Source organism: Triturus cristatus, chromosome 7, assembly GCF_964204655.1.
Source record: "Triturus cristatus chromosome 7, aTriCri1.1, whole genome shotgun sequence".
NCBI lineage: Eukaryota > Metazoa > Chordata > Amphibia > Caudata > Salamandridae > Triturus > Triturus cristatus.
This window is the reverse complement of record NC_140590.1, coordinates 3,371,339-3,392,772: the sequence shown is the minus strand read 5'-3', so window position 1 is coordinate 3,392,772 and position 21,434 is coordinate 3,371,339. Positions and strand designations below refer to the sequence as shown.

General features: G+C 52.7%; 1 protein-coding gene across 3 annotated transcripts in view; it reads left to right on the top strand.

Annotated features, from left to right (window-relative positions):
* The window catches only part of LOC146808665 (von Willebrand factor A domain-containing protein 7-like), a 455,939-nt gene that overhangs the window by 16,690 nt on the left and 417,815 nt on the right, over positions 1–21,434 (top strand). For all 3 annotated transcript variants that reach the window (XM_085615458.1, XM_085615459.1, XM_085615460.1), the window contains exon 2: positions 20,829–21,063. In XM_085615458.1, coding sequence (XP_085471584.1) covers positions 20,851–21,063 — 213 coding nt within the window. In that variant the 5' untranslated portion in view covers positions 20,829–20,850. The remainder of the gene's footprint in view (positions 1–20,828; positions 21,064–21,434) is intronic.

The following is a 21,434-nucleotide window of genomic DNA, read 5'->3' as shown; positions in this document are numbered from 1 at the left end:
GAGCTGCTGCCACTGAGTGCCCGCACCGTTTGCTACTGTGCACCATCGTGATCTGTCCTGTGGACCGCCGCAGCCAAGAGAGAGCTGCTGCCGCTGAGTGCCCGCACCCTTTCCTACAGTGCACCATCGTGATTTGTACCGTGGGTCGCCGCAGCCAAGAGAGAGCTGCTGCCACTGAGTGCCCACACCCTTTGTTACGGTGCACCATTGTGATCTGTCCCGTGGGCCGCCGCAGCCAAGAGAGAGCGGCTGCTGCTGAGTGCCCGCACCCTTTGCTACTGTACACCATCGTGATTTGTACCGTGGGCCGCCGCAGCCAAGAGAGAGCTGCTGCCACTGAGTGGCCGTACCCTTTGCTACTGTGCACCATCGTGATCAGTCCCGTGGGCCGCCGCAGCCAAGAGAGAGCTGCTGCCACTGAGTGGCCGCACCCTTTGCTACTGTGCACCATCGTGATCAGTCCCGTGGGCCGCCGCAGCCAAGAGAGAGCTGCTGCCGCTGAGTGCCCGCACCCTTTCCTACTGTGCACCATCGTGATCTGTCCCGTGGGCCGCCGCAGCCAAGAGAGAGCTGCTGCCGCTGAGTGCCCACACCCTTTGCTACTGTGCACCATCGTGATTTGTCCCGTGGGTCGCCACAGCCAAGAGAGAGCTGTAGCTGCTGAGTGCCCACCCCTTGTGCTATTTTTCATCCTCGTAATTTGCTCCGCGGGCCACCACAGCTAAGAGAGAGCTGTGGCCAATGAGCGGCCGCACCATTGACAACTTTGCATCCTTGGGATTTGTTCTGTGGGCCGCGGCAGCTAAGAGAGAGCTGCTGCCACTGTGAGCCTACCACAGAGCTACACGACGAGAGTCATCGCCACCTCCAGCCCGGGTCGCCGCAGCCGCGCGCTGCAGCCACTGAGCGCTCACCTGCCCCTGAGTGCCCGAACCACTGTGAGTGCACGCTGCGGACCACAGCCTCCAAGACCTGTGGTCGTTGGGAGTCCGCCTGTCACCGTCTCCGCTTCTTCCAGAAGCTGCGTGCTGTAGTCCCTTCCAACGACAGGTACCTGGTGCGCAACGGGTCGCGTAGGCCCCGGCACTGAACTCAGCCCGTGTCCCGCTTTGGTTGATGTGAATTGTAGTTGTTGAAACGCTTTGAGAGTCTTTCAGTTAAACTGTTGGATACAGATATTATTTTTCTTTATCTACCGGAGTTGTTTCCTTTTGTGGTGTCGTTACTGCCTTATTGTACGTGGCCATAAACGCTTCACACACTGCCTCTGAGATAGGCCTAACTGCTCGTGCTACGTTACCACAGGGTTGAGCATGGCTTATCAAAGGGGGTAGCCCACTTGCCCTGACTTAGGAAGAAGGGTCCCTATTTGGACATTGGTGCCATCCATGGACAACTAGAGACCCCCATTTCTAACAGGGAGAGTAGCTTCAGTCTTGGGGCCCTCGCCACCGGGGAGGGGAGGGCAGGGAAACTGCAGTCTTGGGGCCCTGTCCCTCGAGGGGACCGAGAAGCTTCAGTCTTGGGGTCTTATCCACCACGGGGACAGAATAGCTTCAGCCTTTGGCCACTGTCCACCTGGGGGACAGGGAGGCTTCAATCTTGGGGCCCATCTACCGGCGGGGGGGGTTGGGGTGGGGGTGAAGAAGGTTCAGTCTTGGGGCCCTATCCCCCTCGGGGACAGGGACGCTTCAGTCTTTGGGGCCCTATCCCCCTCGGGGACAGGGACGCTTCAGTCTTTGGGGCCCTATCCCCCTCGGGGACAGAATAGCTTCAGCCTTTGGCCACTGTCCACCTGGGGGACAGGGAGGCTTCAATCTTGGGGCCCATCTACCGGCGAAGGGGGGGGTTGGGGGTTGGGAGTGAAGAAGGTTCAGTCTTGGGGCCCTATCCCCCTCGGGGACAGGGACGCTTCAGTCTTGGGGCCCTATCCACAACGGGGACAGGGAGGCTTCAGTCTTTGGCCACTGTCCACCTGGGGGACAGGGAGGCTTCAATCTTGGGGCCCATCTACCGGCGAAGGGGTGAAGAAGGTTCAGTCTTGGGGCCCCGCAGGCAGGAATATCTCGCACCTTCAGTCACCAGAACAGGTCCTTTGTCGGCGCCCCCAGACCTGCTGCTTCCCCAGGACCCCTGCAAATGAGTTCGTGTCAGGGGGGACAGGTGACCCCTGAAACTCACCTGTGGCCCCAGGGGGCCCCTCCCCGTTCCAGGACCCCCCTCCATGTGTTTCAGGTAGGGCAGGCGAACCCTGAACCTCACCTGTTTCCCCTAGTGGCCGAGAGGGGGCGCTTCTAACCGCTTCATCCTGTAGCGCCTTTTCTTCCTGTCTCGCTAAAATGTCTAGTGCCTTCGTTTCAACTCAGTGCCCCCCCCATTGCATGCTCTCCCCACCGCCACTTTCCCACCCTGTTATTTCATGCCCTCCTCTCCCTCCCGCTCACTGCCCCTTCTTTTTCTTGTCCCCCCCCCCCCCCCACCCCCCCCACCCCTCTCGAGCTCGGTGTTATCCTCGGCATGTTTACATGACCCGTCCGCTCCTCTTCTTCCGGTTCCTGAGAAAGGCTGCAGGTTCGATCATGCCTTGAGGAATGTGAAGGAGTGAGGGGTGAAGGAGGGACGGGTTTAGGGGGGGGGGGGGGTGAGGTGAGCTGCGCCTATGTCACAGACACAGCCTGGGGGCTCCAAGGACCGTGAACGCCTCGGTATCCAATTTCAAGTCCCCCACCCTCCCACCACCACCGAAAACACCACTCCACTCCGAGTGATGGAAAATCCCTCCGCCCAGGTATACATCTGGGAGTAGGGTCACTCTACTACTGTGCATCCCATGTCCCTCCGCCCATCCCCTGACCGGCCACGGTGTACATCTGGGAGTAGGGTCACTCTACTACTGTGCATCCCATGTCCCTCCGCCCATCTCTGCCCTGACCGGCCCAGGTCTCCATCTGGGAGTAGGGTCACTCTACTACTGTGCATGCTATGTCCCTCTGCCCATCCCCTGACCGGCCACGGTGTACATCTAGGAGTAGGGTCACTCTACTACTGTGCATCCCATGTCCCTCCGCCCATCTCTGCCCTGACCGGCCCAGGTCTCCATCTGGGAGTAGGGTCACTCTACTACTGTGCATCCCATGTCCCTCCGCCCATCCCCTGACCGGCCACGGTGTACATCTGGGAGTAGGGTCACTCTACTACTGTGCATCCCATGTCCCTCTGCCCATCCCCTGACCGGCCCAGGTCTCCATCTGGGGGTAGGGTCACTCTACTACTGTGCATCCCATGTCCCTCCGCCCATCCCCTGACCGGCCACGGTGTACATCTGGGAGTAGGGTCACTCTACTACTGTGCATCCCATGTCCCTTTGCCCATCCCCTGACCGGCCCAGGTGTCCATCTGGGAGTAGGGTCACTCTACTACTGTGCATCCTATGTCCCTCCGCCCATCCCTGCCCTGACCGGCCCAGGTGTACATCTGGGTGTAGCGTCACTCTACTACTGTGCATCCGATGTCCCTCTGCCCATCCCCTGACCGGCCCAGGTGGACATCTGGGAGTAGGGTCACTCTACTACTGTGCATCCCATGTCCCTCCGCCCATCCTTGCCCTGCCTGGCCCAGGTGTACATCTGGGAGTAGGGTCACTCTACTACTGTGCATCCCATGTCCCTCTGCCCATCCCCTGACCAGCCCAGGTCTCCATCTGGGAGTAGGGTCACTCTACTACTGTGCATCCCATGTCCCTCTGCCCATCCCCTGACCGGCCCAGGTCTCCATCTGGGAGTAGGGTCACTTTACTACTGTGCATCCCATGTCCCTCTGCCCATCCCCTGACCAGCCCAGGTGTCCATCTGGGAGTAGGGTCACTCTACTACTGTGCATCCTATGTCCCTCCGCCCATCCCTGCCCTGACCGGCCCAGGTGTACATCTGGGTGTAGGGTCACTCTACTACTGTGCATCCGATGGCCCTCTGCCCATCCCCTGACCAGCCCAGGTGTACATCTGGGAGTAGGGTCACTCTACTACTGTGCATCCCATGTCCCTCCGCCCATCCTTGCCCTGCCTGGCCCAGGTGTACATCTGGGAGTAGGGTCACTCTACTACTGTGCATCCTATGTCCCTCTGCCCATCCCCTGACCGGCCACGGTGAACATCTGGGAGAAGGGTCACTCTACTACTTTGCATCCTATGTCCCTCTGCCCATCCACAGACCGGCCCAGGTGTACATCTGGGAGTAGGGTCACTCGACTACGGTGCATCCCATGTCCCTCCGCAATTCCCCTGACCGGCCACGGTGTACATCTGGGAGTAGGGTCACTCTACTACTGTGCATCCTATGTCCCGCTGCCCATCCACAGACCGGCCCAGGTGTACATCTGAGATTAGGGTCACTCTACTACTGTGCATCCCATGTCCCTCCGCCCATCCTTGCCCTGCCTGGCCCAGGTGTACATCTGGGAGTAGGGTCACTCTACTACTGTGAATTCAATGTCCCTCTGCCCATCCCCTGACCGGTCACGGTGAACATCTGGGAGAAGGGTCACTCTACTACTGTGCATCCTATGTCCTTCTGCCCATCCACAGACCGGCCCAGGTGTACATCTGGGAGTAGTGTCACTCTACTACTGTGCATCCCATGTCCCTCCGCCCATCCCCTGACCGGCCACGGTGTACATCTGGGAGTAGGGTCACTCTACTACTGTGCATCCGATGTCCCTCTGCCCATCCACAGACCGGCCCAGGTGTACATCTGAGAGTAGGGTCACTCTACTACTGTGCATCCGATGTCCCTCTGCCCATCTCCCGACCAGCCACTGTTCTCTAGGAAGCAGAATGGTGCGTCCTCCTCAGAGTGTGCGTGCTCCTGAGGACGGTGCGTGCTCCTCAGAGCAGGGCGTGCTCCTTAGAGTAGTGCGTGCTCCTCAGAGCGGTGCGTGCTACACAGAGCGGTGCGTGGTCCTCAGAGCGGTGCGTGCTCCTGAGGACGGTGCGTGCTCCTCAGAGTGGTGCATGCTCCTCGGAGCAGTGCGTGCTCCTCGGAGCAGTGCGTGCTCCTCAGAGCAGTGCGTGGTCCTCGGAACTGTGCGTGCTCCTCAGGACGGTGCGTGCTCTTCAGAACAGTGTTCTGGCTGTAAGTAAAGCTTGCACTCTGCTGTGCCTGCTCTGTGTGTGTCTTCGCAGCGCAGCCACCCACGTTAAAGCTGCTCTGGGTGTAAGTGAAGCTTGCACTCTGCTGTGCCTGCTCTGTGTGTGTCTTTGCAGCGCAGCCACCCACCCACGTTAAAGCTGCTATGGCTGTAAGTAAAGCTTGCACTCTGCAGTGTCAGCACTGTGTGTGTGTAGCGCTGCCACCCACGTTAAAGCTGCTCTGGGTGTAAGTGAAGCTTGCACTCTGCTGTGCCTGCACTGCGTGTGTCTTTGCAGCGCAGCCACCCACGTTAAAGCTGCTCTAGGTGTAAGTGAAGCTTGCACTCTGCTGTGCCTGCACTGTGTGTGTGCAACGCAGCCAAACACGTTAAATCTGCTCTGGGTGTAAGTGAAGCTTGCACTCTGCTGTGCCTGCTCTGTGTGTGTCTTCGCGGCGCTGCCACCCACGTTAGAGCTGCTCTGGCTGTAAGTGAAGCTTGCACTCTGCTGTGCCTGCTCTGTGTGTGTCCTTGCAGCGCTGCCACTCACATTAAAGCTGCTCTGGGTGTAAGTGAAGCTTGCACTCTGCTGTGCCTGTGCAGCGTGTGTCTTTGCAGCGCTGCTGCTCATGTTAAAGCTGCTCTGAGTGTAAGTGAAGCTTGCACTCTGCTGTGCCTGCGCTGCGTGTGTCTTTGCAGCGCTGCCACCCACGTTAAAGCTGTGAGAAGGTGGCCTGATATATGCTGTCCACTAGTTCTAGTGGGCACCCTGTATCAGTCCAAACAACCCCTTATGGTGATAGGTTAAAGACAACCTTATGTGAAAGCTATCCTAGTGGTAGCTATGGAGAGCAGCCTTCAGGATAAGTCTTGAAGGAATGTAAAGCAGCTTGTTTTACCAGTCTATAATCTCTTGAATGATCAAATGAAAGGACAACCACACCAGGTATATATTCAAAATATACGTATTTAAGGTTCAACACACCCCTCTAGTCTCTTTATGAGACTGGAGTTCGAAGTACTCCATTTACAAGATAGCAATCAACAGTAATAGCACAAATACACGTTTGGGCCCTAGGGGCGTACCAAACCATATACCAATAAAGTGGTATAAGAACCACGACTGAACTAGACACAAGGCCTAGAGCCTGTAGAATCGCTGGGACCCCAAGGAACCACCCAAGGTAGTGACACAGGGGATCCACGGGGACTGTATGCAGAGTGTAAACACAACCGCGGGTTCCTGTTAGCTTCTAGGGGCAATGTCGCGGTTGGAATTTTAAAGATTAGGGACACTTAGAATCGAGTCAGGACCAAACCCTTTTGGACTTAAGAAGTTCTAGGGCTAGCACCCACGGGAGCACCAGAGTACTCGAGTTACCTCACCCAGGGACGCCGGATGCATAGGTGTCTTTTGGTGTCGGGTCACGTCGTCGATTACAATGGAAGCTGGCGAAGAACTGCTGCTGCAGTGAAGAGGCGAAGTGTCCGAAGAGATCCAAGCCTGGATCTCGGATGTAAGGAACCTGAAAGCAGAGGGGACAGAGTCTGGGTCACTTGCCAGTGACCGAGGGCAGGATGGACCAATGCCCACAGATCTCGGGTGCTTCAGGTGAGTTGATGGGTGCCTTGACTCTTCAGCCACGAGATCCAGGAGGTGCCGATGACAACCAGCAGCTGGATTCGAGCCGCAACACAAAGTCTGTCGAGTGCTGCGGTGTCGATGACCAGATTGGACCCTGTGAGAAGTTGGCCTGCCATATGCTGGTCACTAGTTATAGTGGCCACCTTGCACCAGTCCAATTCGACTCTTATGTTAGATAGGTTTAAGACAACCTTTTAAAGAAAGCTATCCTATTGGTAGCTGTGGAGAGCAGCCTTCAGGCTAAGTCTCTGAGGAATGTAAAGCAGCTTGTTTTACCTTATAATCTCTTGAATTACCAAATGAAAAGGACACCACACAGGTATATATATCAAATATATATGTATTTATTTCTAGATACACTCTACTAATCTCTTTATGAGATTAGAACCCAGATACACATTCAAATGTCAACACTTCTCAATAAATTAAGCACAAATATGGCTGTAGCCCTAGGGGCGTACCAGACCATATACTAAAAAAACGGTTTAACAAACTCGACTTGCAAAATGAAAAGGCCTAGGGCCTTGGCAATCGCTGGGGCTTCACTTCTGCAGTGTTAGCAGGTAAGTATTCAGCCCACGGGAGACGCGTGCAGTGTCTAAACACAGCTGCGGGTTTCCTATTGGTTTCAATGGCACAAGTCGGGGTTTGCAATTTAAAGTTTTAGGGCACTTCGAAGAAGTCAACAAGCAAGCCACTTACAGGGTAAGTATTTCGAGGGCCAACACACACTTGGGCACCGGAGTGCATGAGTTACCTCACCCAGGGAAGCCGGGTGCATAGGTGTCTTTTGGTGTCGGGTCGCGATGCTGTTTTCAATGGAGATCACTGAAGACTTGCTGCTTGTGACAACTGGAGAGGTGCCCGCTGGAATCCGAAGATGGATTGAAGTTGAAGAGGACCTGAAAATTGAGGGAACAGTGTTCAAAGTCACTTGCCAGTGACCGGTGGCCAGCAGGATGGATGACCACTGGTGTCGCGTCGTTTCAGGTTGTCGATGGTGATTTGTCTCTTCGCTCACGAGGTCCAGGAGAGATCGACGATGACCAGCAGCTGGATTCGGAGGGGGCCATAACGTTTGCAGCTGATGATGGTGTCGGCAACCGGATTGGAGCCAACAAGCCTTGGAAACTGCAAGTCTTGTGTGGAATGAAGATTGACGATGATGCAGACCAGCAAGGTCTGATGGACTTACCCAGCAAGGGTAAATGAGGGTAGGCCCGGAGCAACCAGGAGAGCCCTTGAAGTTGATGAGAAAGTCTTCGCGTGAGTCACTAGCCAATGGGCAAACAACCACAAAGACGCCTTTGCAGGAAAAGTTCCACAGGAGCCCATGGTCACTCGGGACAAGGTAGGCCGCTGAGTTTCGGTACCAGACCTGCTAGGGACTTGTACTACAGATGGTCCAAAGCACAAGTTCGTAGAACATTGTTTAGGGTTTGCACTCGAAATCAGTGCACGGTTCCTTGGTATTGCTGTTCCTCGTCACTCGTGGGGTCCAGACGCAACAGCTTCACTGGGGACTCAAAATGGCCATCGAGAGGTCAGGAAATTTACTTCAGGGGATGCAGGGATTTCGGACTCCGGCGGGAGCGGTGAAGTTTGCAACCGTTGATCAAAGTTACTGGTGCCTACCAAGCAGGGGAGTCACTCCTTGACTCCAAGGGAGATTCTTCAGTCTTCCAGAGATAGTGGAACGTCAAAGGGCCAGGATTCTTCTTTGTAGAGCGTCGTTCAGGGTAATCTGAATTGCATTGGCAATGCTTGGTATCTTATAGTGAAGATAGGGGAGGGACCACTCCTCTAGGAAGGTCAGGGTAGTGGGTGGTTACACCCACTTCTCTTTGTCCAGTTTCGCGCCAGAGCAGGGGCAGGTAGCCCCTGAACCGGTTTGAGCTGGCATATGCACAGAGGAGCCTACTGCTCCCCCAGTGCAGGACTTCACAGCACTCTAAGAGTGCACCCACCCAGCTCCAATACACTAAATCCTGTCTGGGAGGTGGTGACACCTCCCTGTGACAGGATACCTTTTGTTGGGCTTCCTTCACTGCGAGTTTCGGTCAGCAGCAGGAGGGCAGCCCAGTGTCTGTGCTGGTGGCATCCATTTTGTGATGCCAGGGCTCTATGAGATTTCTACCGTTTAGTACAGTGGGTACATGTCGTCCACTCTAGAAGGGTGGGATCATACTCCCACACCAGTTACTGGTGTGGGGGTATGATTCCAAGTTGTTTGACACCAAACACGACATGTTTTGATGCAGTCATTCCAAAGTTAGCATTTACCGCGAGGTTATAATGCACTTAAGAGTATATGGTTTAACCGCATCCACAAACAGCAGCAGAGAATAGACTCTGCCAGCTGCAGAGGGGTCCTGCTCATGCAGAAGCACCCCCTCACATAGTAAACCAAGCACCCTGCCCTCAGGATTGTTAGGGCCTGCAAGAGGGGTGACTGATAGGTTTATATGTGTGTGTATGGTGAGATATAGGAACCTATACCTCTGTGAGGAGTGCTAACACTACCTCACACAGGCTGCAGTAGCAGGCCTGTGGTGTCAGATTGTGAATGCTTCCCAGGGGTGGCATAATACATGCTGCAGCCCCTGGTAGGCCTGTGAAGTACCAATGCCCTAGGTACCTAAGGTACCATATAATAGGGGCTCATAAGGTACCACAGTATCCAATCACTAGTGCATCTACAATGCACACCAAGTTGTTTTAGAGAGATCAGTGAGACTGGGGCCCTGATTAGCAGGGACCCAGCCAGACTATAGTCAGAAACCAGTGTATACATCAGAAAAAAAGTGGGGGCAACATAAGTGCAGATCTACTCTCCTACAGACCCAACAAGTCTTGGCAATGGCAAGTCACTGGAAATCAGAGAAAGGTCTGCGGTGCAGATCAGCAAGGTCTGAGGGACTCACCCAGCAAGGGTAAGTCAGGGCATGTCTGGAGCAACCAGAAAAACCTAAGTAGAAGAGGAGTTGCCTTCGTGGGGACCTACTAGCCAACGGGCTAGCGATCACGAAGGAGCCTTGAGTGGTCGCACTTGAAACTGGCCCACGGGTCACTCGTGGAGTGGAGGCCAGCAATCTTCGGTGCATGAGGTGCTCAATGCAGGGGCTACTCAAAGAACAACTTCGAGGAAGTCCCAGAATATAGTGTTGCTGCAAAAAGTTCACGGTGTCCAGGGGTCATGGTTCCACGTCACCCACGATAGCCACGGGCCTCAGCTTTGCTGTGGACTCTGGGTAGCCTCCGGGAAGTCTGGAAATCCACCTCTGGTGATGCAATGACTTCAGCGTACGGCGGGAGGTTCAGCGATGCAGACCACACAGTTGCTTCTTTGGTGCTTGCCAAGCAGGGGAGTCACTCCTTGACCCCAAGGGAGATTTCATCAGTCTTCAAGTCAAAGTAGAACAGGACTTCAAAGCACCAGAGATTGCTCCCGCCCAGCCCCAATACACATCTGCCTGTCTGGGGAGGTGGGTACACCTCCTTGGGACAGGAAACCTATTGTCCAGGCCTCCCCTGCCAGAGTTTCGGTCAGCAGCAGGAGGCCAGACCCGTGTCTGTGGCAGAGGCATCCATTTTGTGATGCCGGGGCTCAAGAAAGGCCTACCGGGTTAGACCAGTGTGAACATGTCTCTCCCTCTAGAAGGGTGGAATGCTACCTCCGTCGCCAGAACTGGTGGGGGGGGGGGTAGTATTCCAAAGCGTTTGACACCAAACATGACATGTTTCCGTCCAGCCATCCCAAAGTTAGCATTTACCGCAAGGTTATAATGCACTTAAGAGTATATGATCAGGCTGCACCACAAACATCATCAGAGGAGGTACTCCGAACGCTGCAGAGGGGCTCTGCTCATGCAGGGGCACCCTCTCACATAAAAACCAAGCACTCTGCCTTCAGGATTGTTAAGGCCTGCCATAGGAGTGACTTATAGGTTTGATATGTGTGTGCAATGGTAGTGATATACCACACTAAGGGATGCAAACACACCCTTACCCAGGGTGCAGTAGCAGACCTGTGGTGCCATTTTGGAGTGCTTCCCAGGGGTGGCATAATACATGCTTCAGCCCCTGGTAGGCCTCTGAGGTACCTATGCCCTAGGTACAAAGTATACCATATACTAGGGGCTTATAAGGCACTCCAGAATCCAATTAGATATGTACCTAATGTACATGCTAACCATTTTAGGGGCATATCAGCAACACCCGGCGATAATTATCGCTCAGCGCTCTTAGCGTGAGGATAATTATCGCCGGGTAACGTGGATTTTTATCGCTGAGATAGCGTGCTATTAGCAACGCTTATCTCCTCAGCGATAAAAATCCTCACGCTAACTGCCTAACGTGAGATTATCGCTGAAAACCCAGCGATAATCTCACGCAATGTGGCGTTAGCTTGCTGATAGGGACTCACAAACTTAGCCATGATATCCACCCTCCATAGGATATCATGGCTAAGTCAGTCCTGAAGCAGGCGTAAGGAATGTAGCGATAACAGGGGTTATCGCTACTTTTCCTGACGCCATGCTTCATAGCGTGGGGCTTGATGATAGGAGAAATGTCGCTTAGCGACATTTCTCCTGTTGGGTTAGGACAGGAATGCCCACTTTGCATCTCATTAGAGATGCAAAGCAGGGCGTAAAGAATCCCCACGCTAAAGCAAGGTTTCACACGTTAGCGTGGCCTTGCTAATTAGGCGATAAAAAATTATCGCCGCTTTTGCGGCCGTTTTCGGCCGAAAAGCGGCGATAATTTTTTATCGCCTGCTTGTAAATATGTCCCTTAGAGAGGAAGCAGCTAGGCTGTGGTCCTGATTAGCAGGACCACAGCCAGACTACGGTAGAAAAACAGTGAAACACCAGCAAAAAGTGGGGGTACCCATGTGAAGCAGATCCTACTCTCCTACACCCATGATATCCCTTTAGCAGCTCACCTGGGCCAGAACAAGACTTGGGACAGACTGGTCCCTCACTTTCACTGGCCCCACATGTCTGAAGACACAAAGGAGTGTTGTCGCTCCTGTGTATCCTGCCAAGCCACTGGCAAAGCAGGTGGCACTACAAAGGCCCCCCCCTGATACCACTACCTGTGGTGGGGGTTCCCTTTGAGAGGGTTGGGATTGACATTGTTGGTCCCATGGATCCCCAAACAGCATCTGGGCACAGATTTATCCTGGTGGTAGTGGATCATGCCACCAGGTAACCAGAAGCTCTACCCTTTAGGACCACTGCAGTACCTGTGGTGACAAGAGCCCTGTTGGGAGTTTTCTCAAGAGTGGGTTTTCCTAAGGAGGAGGTATCAGACAGAGGTACCAACTTCATGTCTGGATACTTAAGGGCAATGTGGAAGGAGTGTGGAGTGACTTACAAATTCACCACACCCTATCACCCACAATGCAATGGTTTAGTTGAAAGGTTCAACAAAACCTTAAAGGGCATGATTAAAGGGCTCCCAGAGAAGCTTAGGTGAAGATGGGACATTCTCTTGCCCTGCCTTTTGTTTGCATACAGGGAGGTGCCACAAAAGTGGGATGGCTACAGCCCCTTTGAACTTTTGTTTGGTCACCCTGCCAGGGGTCCATTGTGTTTGGCGAAGGAAGGATGGGAGTTACCTCTCAAGCCCCCAAAGCAAGACATAGTGGACTATGTACTTGGTCTCCACTCCAGGATGGTTGAGTACATGAAAAAGGCAACTAAAAACCTTGAGGCTAGCCAGGAACTGCAAAAAGCCTGTCATGACCAAAACACTGTACTGACTGTTTACCAGCCAGGACAGAAAGTGTGGGTGTTGGAGCCTGTGGCCCCAGCAGCCCTCCAAGACAAATGGAGTGGACCCCACACTATTGTTGAACAGAAGGGAGAGGTTACCTACTTAGTAGACCTAGGATCTCCCAGGAGTCCCCACAGGGTTCTCCATGTCAACAGGCTGAAGCCGTATGTGGACAGGGCTGACATGGGCTTGCTCATGGCTACTGATGAGGGACAGGAGGAAGAGAGTGACACACTCCCTGACCTGCTTTCTCAGAACCCTGACGATGGGTCAGTTGATGGTGTGGCCTTGGCAGACAGCCTCACTGCCCAACAGCAAACTGATTACAGACAGGTGCTCCATCAGTTCTGAAGCATGTTTTCTCTGACTCCAAGTCAGACTACCTGGTGCACTCATGAAGTGGATACTGGGGACAGTCTGCCTATTAAAAATAAGATTTATAGGCAACCTGACCATGTCAGGGACTGTATCAGGACAGAAGTCCAGAAAATGTTGGATTTGGGAGATATTGAACCCTCAGATAGCCCTTGGGGCTAGTCCAGTGGTCCTTGTGCTAAAACCTCACACCAGTGGTGGAAAAAGAGAGATGAGGTTTTGTGTGGACTACAGAGGCCTCAATGCAGTCACTAGGACTGATGCCCATCCAATACCCAGGGCAGATGAGCTTATAGATACTTTGGCCTCAGCCAAGTTTCTGAGCACATTTGACTTGACAGCTGGCTACTGGCAGATCAGACTAGCTGATGATGCAAAGCCAAAGACAGCATTTTCTACCCCAAGTGGGCACTACCAATTTGTGGTGATGCCCTTTGGTTTGAAGAATGCACCTGCCACTTTCCAAAGGTTGGTGAATACCGTTCTCACAGGTCTGGAAGCCTTTAGTGCTGCACATCTAGATGATATTGCTGTCTTTAGCTCCACCTGGGAGGATCACCTGGTCCACCTAAGGAATGTTTTGGAGGCCCTGCAAAAGGAAGGCCTAACTATCAAGGCCACCAAGTGCCAGATAGGGCAGAGGCAGGTTGTGTACCTGGGCCAACTTGTAGGTGGAGGCCAGGTTCAACCATTGCAGAGCAAGATCCATACCATACTGGAATGGACTGTTCCAACTACCCAGACTCAGGTGAGAGCCTTCTTAGGCCTGACTGGGTACTATAGGAGATTTGTGAAGGGGTATGGATCAATAGTGACACCCTTGAATGACCTAACTTCTAAGAAAATGGTTCAGTGGACAGCTAGCTGTCAAAAGGCATTTGATGACCTGAAGCAGGCCATGTGCACTGCTCCCATTCTGCAGAGTCCTGATTACTTCAAGAAGTTCATTGTCCAAACAGATGCATCTGAATTGGGGGTTGGGGCTGTACTGTCACAATTGAATGATGAAGGACAGGATCAGCCAGTAGCTTCCATAAGCAGAAGGCTGACCCCTAGAGAGAAATGCTGGTCGGCCATTGAGAAGGAGGCCTTTGCTGTGGTTTGGGCTCTGAAGAAGTTGAGGACATACTTGTTTGGTACTCACTTCCTTGTTCAGACAGACCATAAGCCCCTCTTATGGCTAAAACAAATGGAGGGTGAAAACCCCAAACTGCTTAGGTGGTCCATTTCCCTACAGGGGATTGACTTTACAGTGGAACATAGACCTGGGAGTAACCATGCCAATGCAGATGGACTCTCTAGGTATTTCCACTTAGAACATGAAAACTCAACTGGTCAAGGTTACTTTGATGTCCCTGCGTTTGGGGGGGGTTTGTAGGAGAGTAGGATCTGCTTCACATAGGTTCCCCCACTTTTTGCTGCTGTTTCACTGTTTTTTGACCTTAGTCTGGCTGTGGCCCTGCTAATCAGGACCACAGCCTAGCTGCTTCCTCTCTAAAATGGTTTCCATGTACATTAGGTACATTTCTAATTGGATTCTGGAGTGCCTTATAAGCCCCTAGTATATGGTATACTATGTACCTAGGGCATAGGTACCTCAGAGGACTACCAGGGGCTGAAGCATGTATTATGCCACCCCTGGGAAGCACTCCAAAATGGCACCACAGGTCTGCTACTGCAGCCTGGGTAAGGGTGTGCTTGCACCCCTTACAGTGGTATAGGCTACCTATATCACTACCATTATACAGACACATATAAAACCTATAAGTCACTCCTATGGCAGGCCTTAACAATCCTGAAAGCAGAGTGCTTGGTTTTTATGTGAGAGGATGCCCCTGCATGAGCAGAGCCCCTCTGCAGCGTTCGGAGTACCTCCTCTGATGCTGTTTGTGGTGCAGCCTGATCATATACTCTTAAGTGCATTTTGCTGTGACGTTTCATTGCCGGTTATCATGCCGCTCGGCATATGCTGATCTTGGAGAATTTTTGGTCCAATAGAGGACTTCTTATTATTCTGAGGGACTACTCTTTCTAAATATTTCAATAATACTCTCTCAAGACCTTCGTATTTGAAGATGCTTTTTCGATTACTGAACGTGTGACATGTCACACTGTGTTGTGAATAATTTGAATAAAACATTTTGGAATGAGTATATATTCACGCAACTAACCATACGCCCTGAAGAAGTTCCTGTGCTAAAGGAACGAAACGTGTTGGCTGTCTGCTATCTTTAACAATAAAAGAAGACTAAGAATTTTTTGGGAAAAATACATATCAATCTGGACTTTGTTTTTTGAGTACACCTTCCGTTATGTAAAAAATCTCTGGACTTGTTTTGCATCTAACAACGACGGATGTTGGAAGTTGTTGCACCACACATATAAACTTAGTGCACATAACTGATAAGACAAACTTTTGGAATTTAAGTGCTTAACTGTGGTCCGTCGTTGGTGTTGCTTTGTTTATGTATATAAATGCTAACTTTGGACTGGCTGCACGGAAACATGTCATGTTTGGTGTCAAAAGCTTTGGAATACAACTCCTCCCCCCCCCCACCAGTTCTGGCGGCGGGGGTAGCATTCCACCCTTCTAGAGGGAGAGACATGTTCACACTGGTCTAACCCAGTAAAGACATTCTACAGCCCTGGCATCACAAAATGGATGCCACAGACACGGGTCTGGCCTCCTGCTGCTGATCGAAACTCCGGCAGAGGAGGCCTGGACAATAGGTTTCCTGTCCCAGGGAGGTGTAACCACCTCCCCAGACAGGCAGATGTATATTGGGGCTTGGCAGGAGCACTCTCTGGTGCTTTGAAGTCCTGCACTGGGGGCACACTTGGATTTCCTGTGCATAGCCCAGTTCAAACCGGTTGCAGGGGCTACCTGACCCTGCTCTGGCTCGAGACTGGACAAAGGATATGGGTGTAACCACCCCTCTTTACTAACCCTCCCATAGGTGGGTCCCTAGAGTATGTCCAACCCCCAAACTTTGTATAAGTATGGGAACCCAGTCCTTGAGACTTTAGATTACCCTGGATGAAACTCTGCAACATATATTCTGGACCTTCGATGTTCTACTTTAACTAGAAGACTGAAGAAATCTCCCTTGGGGTCAAGGAGTGACTCCCCTGCTTGGCAGGCACCAAAGAAGCAGCTGTCTGGTCTGCAATTCTGAAGCTCCCGCCGGACGCCGAAGTCTCTGCATCCCCAGAGGTGGGTTTCTAGACTTCCACGCGTGGGTCCTGAGTCCATAGCAAAGCTGAGGCCCGTGGCTATCGTGGGTGACGTGGAACCGTGACCCCTGGACACCGTGATCTTTTGCTGATCCACCATCTTCCGGGTCTTCCTCAAAGTTGTGCTTTGGGCTCCGAGTAGCCCCTGTCTTGAGCACCTCCTCCACCGAAGATTTATGACCTCCACTTCACGAGTGACCCGTGGTCCAGTTTCCAGTGCGACCGCTCGAGGCTTCTTCGTGATCGCTAGCCCGTTGGCTTGTGGGTCCCCACGAAGGCGACTCCTCTTCTGATTGGGCTTTCCTGGTTGCTCTAGACGTTCCCCGACTTACCCTCACTGAGTTAGTCCCCCAGACCTTGCTGGTCTGCACCGACGTCCTTTCTTTGTTTCCAAGTGACTTGCCGTTGCTAAGGCTTGTTGGGTCCAATCTGTTCTCCGACACCGCAGCACTCGACAAACTTCATGGCACAGCTCAAATACAGCTCCTGGTTGTCATCAGCACCTCCTGGACCTCGTGGCTGAAGAGTCAAGACAAACATAAGTATACAAACATAAGTTGCGAGATGCACACCTGTCTTATCCTGAAACATAGTTCTGAAACTTGACAATAATTGTACTTGTAGGCGTGCATGCCTGGAAAGCGCTCCGTCCAATTGCGCTGCAAAATGAACAAAACTCCTGGACCCTATTTCAGCTCCAATACCGGCAGCACAGCCTTTTATGAATGAATGAGTCCAATCAATTAAATCTTGTTGTCCGTATTCTTCATGTACTCTTTAAATTGATCCATTACTTTTTTCTGCCGTTTTTATGTAATGTAAGAGTCAAGACATCCATCAACTCACCTGGAGCACCCGACATCAGTGGGCATTGGTCTATCGTTCCCTTGGTCACTGGTAAGTGACCCAGACTCTGTCCCCTCTGCTTTCAGGTTCCTTCCATTCTAGATCCGGGCTTGGATCTCTCCGGACACTTCTCCTCTTCACGGCAGCAGCACTTCCTGAGCAGCTTCCATTGAAAGCAGCGAAGTGACCCGACACCATTTGACACCTATGCACCCGGCTTCCCTGGGTGAGGCAACTCGAGTACTCTGGTGCTCCCGTGGGTGTTGGCCCTAGACACCTCTAAGTCCAAAAGAGTTCGCTCGTAGATATCCTCTAAGTGTCCTTAAACTCTAAATTTCCATCCGCGACTTTCCCCATAGAAGTTAACAGCGATTCACGACTGTGTTCTCACACTGCACGTGTCCCCCGTGAGTCCCCTGTGTCACTACCTTGGGTGGTTCCTTGAGGTCCAAGCACTTCTAGAGGCTCTAGGCCTTGTGTCAAGTTCAGTCGTGGTTCTTATACCATTGTATTGATATATGGCTTGGTACGCCCCTAGGGCTCAAACGTGTATTTGTGCTATTACTGTTGAATACTGACTTGTTACTTAAGTACTTCGAACTCGAGTCTCATAAAGAGACCAGAGGGGTGTGTTTGATCTTAAATACATATATTTTAAATATATACCTGGTGTGGTTGTCCTTTCATTTGGTCATTCAAGAGATTATAGACTGGTAAAACAAGCTGCTTTACATTCCTTCAAGACTTAGCCTGAAGGCTGCTCTCCATAGCTACCACTAGGATAGCTTTCATAAGGTTGTCTTTAACCTATCACCATACCGGGTTGTTTGGACTGATACAAGGTGCCCACTAGAACTAGTGGACAGCATATATCAGGCCAACTTCTCACACCTTGTAAATATGTGACCCTTTCACAAAGATCACTGTGTGAAAGGGGCGTTCCATGGGTGTTGAGGTGGGTGTTCTCATGCAACATCCATGGAATCTGAAGCATTCCCAGATTTACGAGGAATCCTAATCCTGGGAATGCGTCAGATTCTAAGTCAGGGATGTGCAAAGAGGATAAATATCCGTATTTCTCCTTGTATTTTTTTTCTTTCTATGGTTGCTGCGTTTAGCAGCTGTGTGTGTGTGAGGGAAGCCTGTACTGTGTCCTCGCTCTCTCTGTGTCTGTGTGTTTGCACTGCTGCTGTGCTATACAGGCTTTGTGTGTGAGGGAAGCTTGCACTGTGGTCTCCAAATTCTGTACTGTGTTGTGTATATGTGAAGCTCGCACTTCTGCTGCCTGTACTGTGTCCCCTCTCTCTATGTGCGTGTGTTTGCACTGCTGCTGTGCTGTACCGGCTGTGTGTGTGTGTGTGAGGGAAGCTTGCACTGTGGCTTGCAGATGCTGTACTGTGTTGTGTATATGTGAAGCTTGCACTTCTGCTGCCTGTACTGTGTCCCCTCTCTCTATGTGCGTGTGTTTGCACTGCTGCTGTGCTCTACCAGCTGTGTGTGTGAGGGAAGCTTGCACTTCTCCTGCCTGTACTGTGCCACCTCTGTGTGTGTGTGTGTGTGTGTATGTGTGAGGGAAGCTTGCACTTCTGCTGCCTGTACTGTGTCCCGTGTGTGTGTGTGTGTGTGAAGCTTGCACTTCTCCTGCCTGTACTGTGTCCCCTCTGTGTCTGTGTGTGTGTGTGTGAGGGAAGCTTGCACTTCTCCTGCCTGTACTGTGTCCCCTCTCTCTGTGTGCATGTGTTTGCACTGCTGCTGTGCTCTACCGGCTGTGTGTGTGGGAGGGAAGCGTGCACTTCTCCTGCCTGTACTGTGTCCCCTCTCTGTGTGTGTGTGAGGGAAGCTTGCACTTCTTCTGCCTGTACTGTGTCCCCTCTGTGTGTGTGTGAGGGAAACTTGCATGTCTGCTGCCTGTACTATGTCCCCTCTGTGTGTGTGTGTGTGTGAGGGAAGCTTGCACTTCTCCTGCCTGTACTGTGTCCCCTCTGTGTGTGTGTGTGAGGGAAGCTTGCATGTATGCTGCCTGTACTGTGTCCCCTCTGTGTGTGTGTGAGGGAAGCTTGCACTTCTCTTGCCTGTACTGTGTCCCCTTTCTGTGTGTGTGTGTGTGTGAGGGAAGCTTGCACTTCTGCTGCCTGTACTGTGTCCTCTCTCTCTCTCTCTCTGTGTGTTTGCACTGGTGCTGTGCTATACAGGCTTTGTTTGTGTGAGGGAAACTTCACTGTGGCCTCCAAATTCTGTACTGTGTTGTGTACATGTGAAGCTCACACTTCTGCTGCCTGTACTGTGTCCCCTCTCCATTTGTGCGTGTGTTTGCACTGCTGCTGTGCTGTACCGGCTGTGTGTGTGTGTGTGTGTGTGTGTGTGAGGGAAGCTTGCACTTCTCTTGCCTGTACTGTGTCCCCTTTCTGTGTGTGTGTGTGTGTGAGGGAAGCTTGCACTTCTGCTGCCTGTACTGTGTCCTCTCTCTCTCTCTCTGTGTGTGTTTGCACTGGTGCTGTGCTATACAGGCTTTGTTTGTGTGAGGGAAGCTTGCACTGCGGCTTCCAGATGCTGTACTGTGTTGTGTATATGTGAAGCTTGCACTTCTGCTGCCTGTACTGTGTCCCCTCTCCATTTGTGCGTGTGTTTGCACTGCTGCTGTGCTGTACCGGCTGTGTGTGTGTGTGTGTGAGTGAGGGAAGCTTGAACTGTGGCTTCCAGATTCTGGACTGTGTTGTGTATATGTGAAGCTCGTACTTCTGCTGCTTGTACTGTGTCCCCACTCTGTGTGTGCGTGTGTTTGCACTGCTGCTGTGCTCTACCAGCTGTGTGTGTGTCAGGGAAGCTTGCACTTCTCCTGCCTGTACTGTGTCCCCTCTGTGTGTGTGTGTGTGTGTGTGAGAGAGAGGGAAGCTTGCACTTCTCCTGCCTGTACTGTGTCCCCTCTCTCTGTGTGCATGTGATTGCACTGCTGCTGTGCTCTACCGGCTGTGTGTGTGTGGGAAGCTTGCACCTCTCCTGCCTGTACTGTGTCCCCTCTGTGTGTGTGTGTGTGTGAGAGGGAAGCTTGCACTTCTCCTGCCTGTACTGTGTCCCCTCTCTCTGTGCGCATGTGATCACACTGCTGCTGTGCTCTACCGGCTGTGTGTGTGTGAGGGAAGCTTGCACCTCTCCTGCCTGTACTGTGTCCCCTCTGTGTGTGTGTGTGTGTGTGAGGGAAGCTTGCACTTCTGCTGCCTGTACTGTGTCCCCACTCTCTGAGTGGGTGTGTGTGTGTGAGGGACGCTTGCACTTCTCCTGCCTGTACTGTGTCCCCTGTGTGTGTGTGTGTGTGTGTGGGGGGGGGGGGAAACTTGCACTTCTCCTGCCTGTACTGTGTTCCCTCTGTGTGTGTGTGTGTGTGTGTGTGCGGGAAGCTTGCATGTCTGCTGCCTGTTCTGTGTCCCCTCTGTGTGTGTGTGTGTGTGTGATGGACGCTTGCACTTCTCCTGCCTGTACTGTGTCCCCTCTCTGTCTGTGTGTGTGTGTGTGTGTGTGTGTGTGTCTGTGCATGTGTGTGTGTGTGTGTGAGGGAAGCTTGCACTTCTGCTGCCTGTACTGTGTCCCCTCTCTCTGTGTGGGTGTGTGTGTGAGGGAAGCTTGCACAGCATCTGTCCAAGCTTGTGCAACGCCATCACCTCTGGTTCTTCCTGCAGGTTTGCAGCACGCTGAACAAACACTCTCGGGAAACCACCTCCAGAGACATCTTTGCACTCAGATCTGCTCGTGGAATGTTTTTGAGTGACTGTCTTGTAAAATGAGCCTGGTGGTCAGTCCCCACGTAATTTCCGGTACCTCTTTGCAGGATTTGCTGCACGTGCCACACAATGGCTGCCCCGCGGAGGGTTCTGGTCCTGGCCTTGTGTCTCCTCCACTCTGCCCACTCCTTCCTGCCCAACCTGGAGCTGACCCTCCCTGGAATGGGAAAGACCCAGACCCACGAGAGCATCACCAACACAGGGGTGCTGAGCATCACCCTGAAGTTCTTCCAGGATCTGGCGCAGCAGAAGGGGCGGGTCCTGGACGCCTCTGTCCTGAAGGTGAGTGCAGGGGGTGCTGAGGCTGGGCACAGGCATGGGCAGGGATGAGGCTGGGCACAGGCATGGGCAGGACTGAGGCATGGTCAGGACTGAGGCTGGGCACAGGCATGGGCAGGGCTGAGGCTGGGCACAGGCATGGACAGGACTGAGGCATGGGCAGGACTGAGGCTGTGCACAGGCATGGGCAGGGATGAGGCTGGGCTGAGGCTGGGCTCAGGCATGGGCAGGGCTGAGGCTGGGCACAGGCATGGGCAGGACTGAGGCTGGGCAGGACTGAGGCTGTGCACAGGAATGGGCAGGGCTGAGGCCGGGCACAGGCATGGGCAGGGCTGAGGCTGGGCACAGGCATGGGCAGGACTGAGGCATGGTCA